Source organism: Ixodes scapularis, unplaced genomic scaffold (genome assembly GCF_016920785.2).
Source record: "Ixodes scapularis isolate PalLabHiFi unplaced genomic scaffold, ASM1692078v2 ptg000303l_1___fragment_1__unscaffolded, whole genome shotgun sequence".
Classification (NCBI taxonomy): domain Eukaryota; kingdom Metazoa; phylum Arthropoda; class Arachnida; order Ixodida; family Ixodidae; genus Ixodes; species Ixodes scapularis.
In genome coordinates, this window is record NW_024609955.1 from 56,663 (window position 1) to 68,341 (window position 11,679).

The following is an 11,679-nucleotide window of genomic DNA, read 5'->3' on the forward strand; positions in this document are numbered from 1 at the left end:
GGCATCGAAATCGTTTACACTTTCGGGTTGGAAGTCCTTTATGGAAGAATTCAGCAGTTTTCTTAAAGCCATCCAGGACATACTTGACTCAGACGATATACATGATCAGCTCGGGTGCGGCAATAGAAACAGGACAGCGAATATGACAAACAAAATCATGAATGTACACAAAGTGAGGAAATGGGAATCCGGGTGACTCGGATCTCGGGAAAGAGGCGCGCATTATAATCTAGTAGTGGAGTAACTCGGTAACTCGCCCTTCCTGGTTACTACAGTAAACATAAATATGTATTTCAGGTTTAATTTTTTATTCTGATATATTTGAACTGATAAATAAACATGAAATATGTTCCAACGCCTACAACGCTTTTGGCAATAAAGCACACATCCAGCCCTGACGCACCTGCGCACCGCGGGTGGCGCTAGCGCGCTGGGACAACTCTCCGGAGTTACGTTAATGACGAGTTGTGCCTGAAGCCACCGCACAAGTACTATGCACAAGTGCATGTGTTGATGTTTGTGCTGGACTTGCAATCATGTTATTTTTATGTCTACACATGCGGTGAGCACGATTCCACTGTGTTCGTTCCCAGGAACGACAAGTTTTTGAGCAATGCGATTCCCTCTCTAGAACGGTTTTATTTCAGCTGGTACTGCTAGTCCTTGCACAAAAGTACCAGCTCTAAGCATGTCAGTACAAGTGATGTAAAAGACAGAACAATAAAGTACTGCATTCAATTCACTGCAGACAATATGACTCGCGACAACGTTCCATGTGTTTTTTTGCATACTTGCCGGTCTTTTTAGGAAGTGGTGGTTTAGAACTACGCTGAAATGTAAAGTCCAGTACACAAAATATAATCTTGCAATCAGAATGTTTAGTTTTCTGCTAAAGTGTGTTATTTTTATTTGCTGTTGTTTTATTCTCATTGGCATAAACAATGCTACTTATAAAACGTGCTCCGATTTGACACTTTCATTATAGAATAGAACCACAAGGGCATGGAAAATACACTCGTTGCTATCAATCATCTTTGCATCTCGTAAAAAAGGTGTTAGCCATCTTTTACGGCAGGACATCACATATTATACAGAAACACTTAAATCAATCTCTGGCGCAGAATTCGGTTGCGGATAAGACGCCTACGCTGGTACCCAGGAAGAGCCAACCCCACGAGAGAAATTGGAGCTCTGTACCTAGCCTCGCCATGCGTCTGAATGTACCTACATTTGCTGCAATTTATTCCTTTGGCTTGATAATGGCAGGTTGCAAATTTGCCAGCGTACAGCACATGTTGAAGCGTCATCCATCGGGGGGATCAGAGTAATGGGCACCGTTGTCCCGAGTATATTAATTCGCAGTATCATTCGCTCAACGTGAATTCGGACCTGGGCAAAGTAGTGTGTCGCACACTTCTGGCTCACTGAACTGCCCATGCACCGATAAAAAAGGCGGCATCACGAGCACCGCATCAGTGTCTGCCAGACTTTCCCTGATACCCGGAAAACATTTGTCAGCCAGTATTACGTCCCCGGGCTGCACAATGTTTCAGAACCTAGAGTCCACCGTAAAATGGATGTCGGAGCATCGGCCTCCGTACGCCATTGAACGGAAACAAATAGCCCCATTAGGGGTATAGCAACCAGAAACTTAAGAGTGTAGCCACTCACGTAGCTCGAGTACAGCACGCGCTGCTGGCCTACACTATTCGGCGTCTCTGTTCTCACTTCGTTGGAATCAATATTCATTTTGAATTTAAGGTAGTGGGCTTCAATACACTCTGGCAACATAGCCCGCATAATGCTAAATGGAGGCCGAAAACTCCACCTCGCTGTCGCAGCAGTCAGCGTTGTTAGCACAGCTCGAAAGTGGCGTGATGCCGTTGTTCTGTCAACACTAAAAGTACACCAAGTGCAGTGTAGCTCAACCCGAGTTTCAGCTTCATTAGAAAGAAGAGCAGCCGGTTCCCCAGCGTCAAACACAGCTCCGCTCGGGGACAAGGGGCAGCATGCTCAAAAACAAAGCAAATGCACTCATGCTTAAATTTCAAATGCCTTGTAACGAATCCTCTGAATGTTGGATGCCTTCATGACCTCCGAAGAAACTTGTCCTCTCAGCTGGACCTGAATATTTGAAGATACCCATGGCCGGTGCTGTGTCCTAAAGTCGCAAACTTCGCGATGTGTGATTTCTGTGCAACCATCTCCACCTTCGAGGAAGCACGTGTAGGCTGCAAAGCCTCGACTGTAAGTACCGAGATCATCGGTCTGGATGTCCTTAAAGAGCATTTCCTATTTTGCGAATTTAGAGAGGCCAGCTATGAAACGTGCATTGTTTTGGTGCTGAAAGACAGGTGCTCTAAGGGAGCTAAGGCTCTATGTGTGCACTGCGGCGTGTGTTACAATCACCGTACTAATTTTGATCTGCCACAGAATTAGTCTTTCCGCTATTGGCAGTGAGTGGCTGTAACTAGCATCCCGGATTCCCTGACCCCAACTGCGACGGCGCAGGTCAGTCGGCACATATTTTTTTATTATACGACTAGCTCGGCTTTTGATATGCAGATTTAGTGAATGACATATCACCTGGTTTTCTGATGCTTTCCCGAGTTTCTGTTTCAAAATACCACCTCCCAACAAAAATTAAAAAGAAAAATTGGGTTCGATTTTTGGTCTGGTTATGCAAAACTAAGAGATTGATTCCTCTACGACTTTTTGAAGAGCTGGTTATCTTAGCTCGCGTCTCCAGTTTAGCATTGTCCTGACTTCGATGTATTCTGGTTTGTGTCAGATACCTTACTTGAACCGCAATAAACTCACTTACTTTGTTATTATCGGCGAATCTCACTTCGAGTGATCCATTCGACGGAGAGTGCAGTAGCACTTCCCATGATCATAAAAATCATTAAAGCAAAAGCGAAAGAAGTGTCGAAAGCACGAGCCAGGTTTTTTTTTTTTTTTAAATGCACGGTGTTCTTTACCTTCCGATTGGCTCATACTCGAGTATATTTTTTATTATTTTTCTACCTTTCGGGGTCTGCATAAAATCAATGCCGGCTCAGACTCAAGTAAATAGCGTACCGAAACAAAATCGATTTCATAGTACGGCTGTAACCGTAACAAAGCTGCCAGTTTTTCGGTTTGAGTTCCTACTTTTCAGCTTCTGTTGCATTTTGCTGCAATCAAAAGATGGCTGGGAACAACTCAAAATAACAACCAACTCACCACTGAACACTTCTTCTGAAGTTCTACAGCTTTACGCAGCAGCTCCAATTCCCGTTGTGGGCTTCCACTGCAATCTGAATCATGCTTAGAAAACACTGGGCTGGTTCCACCTGTAGATGGTAATCCTGAAGATCCTGCAGTTGAGGCAGCTGAACATGTTGATCGCTCCCACCACCTGCAAACAAGTATGCACAATCAAATACATATCTGCTAATTTTGCGCTATACACTTCCTATCAGAATACTGAGAATCGCAGGTGTCATGTCACATGTTCAATGCCATAGAAGGACGAAATGAATGCCATGGACTCCCAGTTGGGCGAAAAGGTTCCGTTTACAAGGTACACTTTAAGTGCGACATTGTCATCTTTGGTGTGTCATTAGAGCGGTTTGAGAAGTGGTTTGCAGAGAAGGCCTCTAGGCCTCATAGAGGCTTCTTAGAGAGCTCTAGGCCTCTAAAAAGCACTTATTTATGTCAAATTATTTTTAAACACCACCGCCACCCCACCGAGCACCACCCGTGAGGGCAGCTCAAACACCACCACCACCGCCACCGCCACCGCCACCGCCACCACCGGCAAAAGCGCCACCCGCGAGGGCAGCTCAAAAACCACCACCACCACCCCAAGCGCCACCCGCGAGGGCAGCTCAAACACCACCACCACCACCCATATTCTCTGATGACGAAGACGCGGAGTATCTGGTACTCGATAGTTATAGCGCCTCGTCGTCGTCTGCGTCTCCACCACCCGTTTCGTCGCCTACCCATCCCGCAGCTAGAAAGAAAAGGGACTCGGAATTGGACGACGCCTCTGATCGCGCAATGTTGTTTACAAACCAAGAATACGGAATGATGGAGTCACCGGCATCGAGCGCTATAGAAACCCCCAGGTATTCCGGCGTGACGCCGTTTCACGTTCCGCAATACAATTTTGAACTGGCCGAAAGTAACGCGGACAAGGTGGAAGCCATCAGGCGACAGTTTAGAGAAATCTTGGGCCCTATGACGATCGAGACCTTAAACCATTACACGGTAGATCAGGGTTTTGCCTACAAACCCGAACGCGCCTTTGAGGAACTCGGCGCGTTGCGCCAACGCGAATTCCTCTACAAGGCGCTCGTGGCAGTTAAGCGCATGACCAGGGTGGACGTTGCCTTTCGCAACGTGATCGAGTTTATAAATTTTGTGCTGCGCCGAGACGACTACAGGGTCATGAACGTCGTGTTGAAAGACAACAAAATCGACGTCGAGTGCTACGAACGGGTCGACATCGTGGAGAAGCAAATCTGCAAGCGGCAGTGGCGAGTCGAATTTAAAGAAAAGTATGGACGAGAACCGAGCCTGGCCGAGGAACTGTCCAGAGATCGCGACTTGAACGCTCGAGCGTTGTGTGATGCGGTGATGGATTACGAGGGAGGGCCCTCGATACTACAATTATAAAAATGATGGAATCGGACTCGCAGAAAAAAATATTGAGGAAATTCATCGAGGACTTTGTGATTGGTGAAGACATTTGGGAACACACTGCCGTCGTTTATAAACCATATCAACACCTGTACACGGGCGACGTGTTGCGATACTTGCGGATTCAAACGGCCATCCGAATGATCATGGACGACGAGCAAAAAAAACCTACGAGAGCCCTATGAGACGCTCTGTTTGAAAACATATCCACGTTCGTTCGTTTCGAGAGAATGAAGAATAAGCGTCGACGGACCGGCGCCCGCCGGACAAAGAAGACGGGTGAGGGATTTTATTCCCTGACAAAAGTCCCGGACATTAGTAGTCTACCGACAGACATGCGATTGGAAATTGAAAAGTCCTTTACTCCTAATCCGAAATTGAAGACTCAGCTAAATAACCTTCTTCTGAGAAAGGCGATCGTACAATACTGTAAGCAGCGTCAGTACGACATATCGCAGTACCCGACAAACGTTCTGGCCAAACGCTACAAGTTTAGAGAGATACCCCGCGACGTCCGCGAACACTTTGAAAAGGGAGTCGTCACCCACAACTCTGTCACCAAGCACCCGCTTTCGACAACGTTTCGCGAAAACGCCATCGCCGTCAAGGTCTCTTCTTACGTGAACAAACTCAAGAACAAAGAGCGTCTTCCGACGCGCGTTCCAGAAAATGTCGAGGCTCTGTTGAGAGGCATGGCTTTTAACGAGTAAATAAAAATGGTCAAATGTTCCAAGTGCGGTTTCTCGAAACGAACCGCCAGAACAAAGTGTTCGAGATGCAACAGGAACGGTCGTAGACTCGATACGAGAAAGCCGTATCGCCTCGAACATTTCACCAAGGAAGATCAAAGGCGCATTCTCGGCTCCATGCGGGTTAAACGAGGACAGAGTCCAACCTACCTGAAACTTTTATTGGGGAAACTAATTCAGGCCTTTGCTCGCAAACACCGACTGCCGGCGTCATGTCCGATCAATCGAGCCAGGCACGCGCTGATAACTCACGCGATCCTCGACAAGATTCGACCATCGAGTCAAAGAACGAGGAGGAGTCGTAGCAAGAGCGTCGCGCGGCGGAGGACTAGGAGCAGGAGCGGAAGCGTCGCGCGGCGGAGGAGCAGGAGCGGAAGCGTCGCGCGGCGGAGGAGTAGGAGTAGGAGCGTTCTCTCCTCGGGTCGAAGAAGAGGAAGGAAGAGGAGTCGCAGCGTCGGCAACAGGAGGAGCCGTAGCATTTCCATCAACCGAGGCCGACTCGGTCGCAGCGTCAGTGTCGGTAGGCGAACAATGTCCAGAAACGCCAGCAGCGACTCCAAGTACATGTATCCCGTGTAATAAAAAAATGTATCAAGTGCGCGTGGATTATTCTTTCGACCAACTCCCGCCGAGCCTGCTCAGGTTTCTCACGAGCGCTCACGAGGGGTTGCGGTCGGACAAGAACCGTCTCATAAAGCGTGCCAACGACGTGATCAGAGACTTTCAGGTCTTTAAGATGCACAAGCGCAGCGCCCCAATTTTCGTCAATCAATTTCCAGTTCACGTGTTGAATGACATGTACTCGATAGTGCCCGTGCGTAACAAGAAGGGCGACGTCATGTGCGGAAGGGAGTACGCCGAAACGGCCAAGGCTATTCGATCTAACTCGTTCTATCCCGTGTTTAAAGCGAGAAGCGACGGCGCAGCCCTGTTGGAAACCAAAGTCGGTAGGACCACCGGAGATAATCATTCGCCCTACGTTTCGGGAGTCTTGGTGGACGTAAACATTGACAAGATATCTAGCAAGTTTCACGACGTGGTCACCAGCCGCTCGATCAAGGTGGGGCAGTGGATCGACGTGATTCGCGACCCACCGCCGTCCTTTCTGGAAACCATAGTCGTGGCCTACGAGATGGTCGAGCTAGGCGAGTTGTATAGGACAATAAACGGCGACTTTACAAACTTGCCCACGCACGACACGTATTATTCCGACAACATCGTGCACCGAGAGTCTGGTGCAAAGTTTCGTCCAAACGCGCGCGACAACGTGCGAAAGGAATTCAAGTATCGCGTTTCCAATCGCCCCAACTACAGGATCGTGGACGACTCGGAAAAGAGACCGCTGGGTCCGTCCACGGATAGCTTCTTCCATTCGACCGGCGGAGGCCGCTACAAATCGACTCTGCGTACCAGACGGACGGTGTACGAGACAAATAATAATAATAATAATAATGAGCCCAAGTTTCACGGAAATTCGGACGACGACTACGCTGAGCGCAACGTGGATAGCGACGACGACGCTGAAGACGGTGACGACGGTGACGACGACGTCAGTGACGAGATCAGGCGCTACAAGTACAAGAGATACTACACCGAAAGCGATCACATTATGCGAGCTTTGCGCAACGTCTAGTACGTGTCTTTTTTGAAATAAACAAACAATCATTCGAGAGGCTTTATTTTTCTACATACACAAAACGTACGTATATATACGCGCGCCTGCCGAAGCGCGTCGACAAACGTAGAACATGACCGGAATAGCATCCAGCGTGTCCAAAGTGTTTCGCGAGGCCACCAAGTTTGATCAATCGCGAACCTTCGACTGGAGCAGAGTAGTGGCCAACGTTTATTCGGAAGACTCAAATGAGGAAGAGTTTGAACGAGAGAGGGTCGTCCTGTTCTCCGAAATTTGTAAACTTTCTCATGTGTCCGCGAACGCTCTGACCGTTTTGGACCTTGTCGACTATCCGACCTTGGAGGACGCACAATTGTTGTACATTGTTTGTACGTATACGCACCTCAAGACCATACTCCTGAGGAACGCCCCCCTATTGTCAAACTCTGCTCTACAATACTTGGCGACCTACGCTCAATCTCTCGAACATCTTCAAATCAGCAACAACGGTGGCCGTATCAGGAACGAGGGATTGATTCATCTGGCTCCTTTGCGTCGACTCAAGAGTTTGTGTCTGACTGGAATAAGAAACGCCAGTCGAGCTGTCCTTCGAGTGATATTGCAGAACAACGAATCTATATACGCTATCTTGGTGATAACGACGGAACTCTTCGCCTCTAAAGATAAAGTGACGCACTTTGTCTTTTGCGCTTCGAATCAGTTGAGTCAGGAAATGTACGATTTTGTTTTTTGTTAGCGAAACGTTATCTCCGTTTTCAGATAGCGAGTGAGGGTATATATATATATATGTACTCGCACGTACTACGCTTACAGCAAAGCTAACCCTACCCTCTCCCCCGACATCACGACACGACACGACTACTACCCTATAACCCAAAGCGACAATGGCTCGACTAGACAGGTCCCCATCTCTCCCGCTGGCCGACACCTGCGTACAAGTGTTCGCTCAGTCCAGAGTGTCAAGCGCGGTGGATTGGAAAACAGTGGTGCTTAGTATATACCACGAAAAAGAGGGCTACGCTTGGGACAACGTGGAAGGGCAAATTCACTGTGCGTATACCGAAATTTCAATATTAAGAAGCTTTCCTACGCACATCACATTCTTGGAGTTGGTGCACTATCCAATGCTGCGAGACCGCCACGTCAGTGATTTGGTTCGTTTCTACCCGAACATCAAGACTTTGCTCCTACGTCACGCACCCGGCTTGACCAACGACTCTGTAAAGTGCTTAGCGGACGGTCTACCTAATTTGACTCACTTGCAGATTGATCGTGCCTAGACCTAGACGACGAAGCCTTGATGTATCTCGCAGAAAAGAGGATCATCGACGTTGGCATACGGAGCCTCTGCATGACCGGACTCGGATTTATACGCCGAGAAACGCTTCACCAATTTCTCAACGTGCATCGAAGACTGACTACTCACCGCTAGAGACGTCCCCAACAAGGACGTCTACCTTGGTGAATACACTTTGTGTATTTCTAGCACAGTGTCTCCGTCACTAAGAAACATTGCGCCAACCGACCTAGACGTTATCGAAGGTGTGGACGGTGTTGTGGGTGACATCGAGTACCAAGACCTCGACAGTGACGACGGTGACGGTCACGACGGCTACAGTGACGACTACAACAGTGACGCCGACGAATATCTCGAATCGGACGACGACAGAATGCTGGGTCCGATCGTCCTAAACACCTTCAACTACGACGAAGGAGAAGACTCAATGGGCGAAGAAGACGACTGAGTTATGCTTGAAAATAAATATTTCGCGTGCTTATATTTTTGAGTCACGAATCGTTCTTTTGCATGCACACTACACTAGTGCCAGTACAAATAGTTTATTTAATGAATTCGATACATTCCACTCACTGCAGATTTACAAAGGCAACACACAGATTGCTCTCTCGAATTGTAAATCATTGGAAATAGACAATTTAAACATAAGGCGGCGTGGGCACAGGGCAAAGTAACTATACACACCGGACAGTTCATGCAGACGACGCAAATCGTCGTGGACGGATCGGACCGCTTCATGGAGATGCTCGTCTTGTCGATGCGCGTGGGATACGGACGTCCTACGCTCAGCGCCGAAAAAGAATCGCTGTTTTCGAGAAAGGACTTTAGCTTGTTCGGACAGGAAAGATCAAACTTGGAAGTGGCCAATGCTGTTATAAAGTCTAGGCTGTATTTGTTTGAGACAAACTCAATGTCCTTGGTATATTCTAGCAACCAAAATAAATCGCTATTTCTATACACGTCGGACACCTCCTTGATGTAGGTTACGCTCGCGCACAATCGAAGATAGGGGCAGCGAGGGTTGTACTTGGCGTGTTCCTCGACTGGGTCGTCGTAGTCGGCTTCCCACGAAAGCAACCGAAGTCCGCAACAAAAGCATTCCACGGTCCGATCGGTCAGGTAATAAAATCCCGCAGATGCCATGTAATCCACGTCAAAGACGTCTTCTTCTTTCGGCCGAGCGTCGAAAGAGGCGAACCTCGCAGTGTAAGTCTGAAACTCGGGCCTAAAGGCAAGCGCTCGTTCGGTCACCACCGCCGAGACGTCTGGACTCAGCGTGCGTAGCGGTGCGTCACAGTCGGATTCGTGCAGTCCTTGGGGAAGTGTTTCGTCCGAGGCCACGATAGTAGAGAGTTGAGTCTTTTGCTGGCACATCGAGCAGCTGAGAATCCGCTTCTCCGGATCGTAGGCGAGTCCTGCCATGGCAAAGTCCTTGGGTGTGGGGGTACTGTTGCGCAAAGGCCACGTCGCAAAAGTTTTAAAGTCGGACATCACCTTGGCCACAGTCGGGTCGTGGTCGAACAGTCTCCAGTAGAAAGACATGTTCTTAAGCAAAGTAGACTCTAGAAATAAAGTCGATTTTGAGTCTACGGGCCTTGCAATGTTTGAATAATATGGTGCAGTCGAAACACGACACGCAGTGTCCGCACGGCAAGTAGGCAATGTTAGCCGGAGCCTTCATGCATACGATGCACTTCTTAGTTGATTCGTCTCGTGACTTTATAGCGGAATAGTGCGTATCACAGATCGCGCTATCTATCACAAAGTTACCCCACCTACCGATAGCCTTGTGATCGAACGAAGGAAGGGCGTTCACTGGCTCAAACAGAGTGTGACTGCCCAACGGAGTCGCCTTGCTGCTCCGAATGGCACTCACCATCGCCGATACGTTCAAGGGATGCGTCAGGTTGGCCGTGTACAGAGTACTCATAGTCCTGTTGCGGAACTTTGGGTCCTTGACGAGATCGTCGATCTCGGGAAAGTGAGACGCCCAGTACATCTCGCTCCTGTAAAACTTTTCGACTGCATCGTGCACGTAGTAATAGGTCTTGTTCACTCGTAGAAACACGCAAATGGGGGACCTGCGGGCGTGTAGCAGCCACGGATCGTCTTCTTCGCAGTCGAGGATCGAAAATACTTGCACCCCGCAGTAGAAACAAACGAATATGCGGGTCACTATCTGTTCGCGGGAGAGGTAGCCCTGCTCGTCGTCGTGCGAGCAGAAAAAGCCGGCCTTGGCGAACGCAGGGCCTCGAACATCGTGAAAGGTCTTGGCTCGAATCTTCTCGTCGACGTATCTCTTGTAGACCGGGTGAGAGTAGCTCGGCAAGACGGACACGACCCTTGCTACGTTCAGCCGCGGGTCCCTGTACTGCTCGAGAAACTTGCACGGCATTCGGCGGTGAAGGTCCATCGGGTGAAACGTGAGCGTCTCCCAGTCCTGTTCGGCGACTTGAAATTTGCAGTGCCGACAGTAGATGTGTTTCCGGTCAGCGCAATATTCTAGGCCGGCATAGGCAAAGTCTCGAGGCGTGGATCTGGTGCAAAGTCGCCATTCGGCGAACGTCTTGAAGCGACGCACGACTTCCTTGCTTATGGGATCCGTAACGAGGTGCGCCATAGCGACGATAATGAGAGGAGCCCTCTACTCGGTGCGCAATATATATTCTCTCCATATCTAGGTTGACCTCGACTGGGAGCGGAGTCGACCTCCCATAGGCGGTAGCAATTTTGTTTATTATAAAAATGTCTGTCGCAGAAAATTTTTTAGACCTGTTGAAAAAGGGACGATGTCAACACTCGGTGAATCACGAAGACGCCACCGATATTTTATTACCCGTATTCCGGCAGTGGGGAAATCAAAACGTGTCTTACAGGAGAGATGGCGATAAATACGTGCCCACGCTCCCGAACGACACGTCGACCTTACTCGGCTACTCGTCCAAGAAACTCATGCAGCCCATTACCAAGGCGCGCACGACGCTCCTGACCAACGGAGATGTGGAACCGGTTGCAGATATGCTCTTTCGCGTTTTCGAGCTCGGTAGTAACATACTGATGACGGTCGACATGGATCAGATGGCCATCCAAACGCTCCTGAATGACAATACAGTATTTCACTGCGTAATGGGAATCGAATACGTACGAAACAGTCTCAACATACTTAGGAAAACCTCTTCCTCGTCGACCACTCAGCGCGTCATCAGGGATCTGAAGCCGTACGTGGACGCGTACGCTACTGCCATTTTGCGCCTGCTACTCCTCTACATCGAAGAGATATTTTCCCATGCGCGCGAGGCGACTCGCGG

General features: G+C 48.9%; 1 protein-coding gene across 1 annotated transcript; it reads right to left on the minus strand.

Moving 5' to 3' along the window:
- Nucleotides 1–9,917: 9,917 nt before the first annotated feature.
- Nucleotides 9,918–10,991, minus strand: LOC120847050 (E3 ubiquitin-protein ligase XIAP-like). Its single transcript, XM_040218990.1, has one exon. The coding sequence runs from the start codon at nucleotides 10,989–10,991 to the stop codon at nucleotides 9,918–9,920; it is 1,074 nt and encodes a 357-aa protein (XP_040074924.1).
- Between the last annotated feature and the right edge of the window lie 688 nt (nucleotides 10,992–11,679).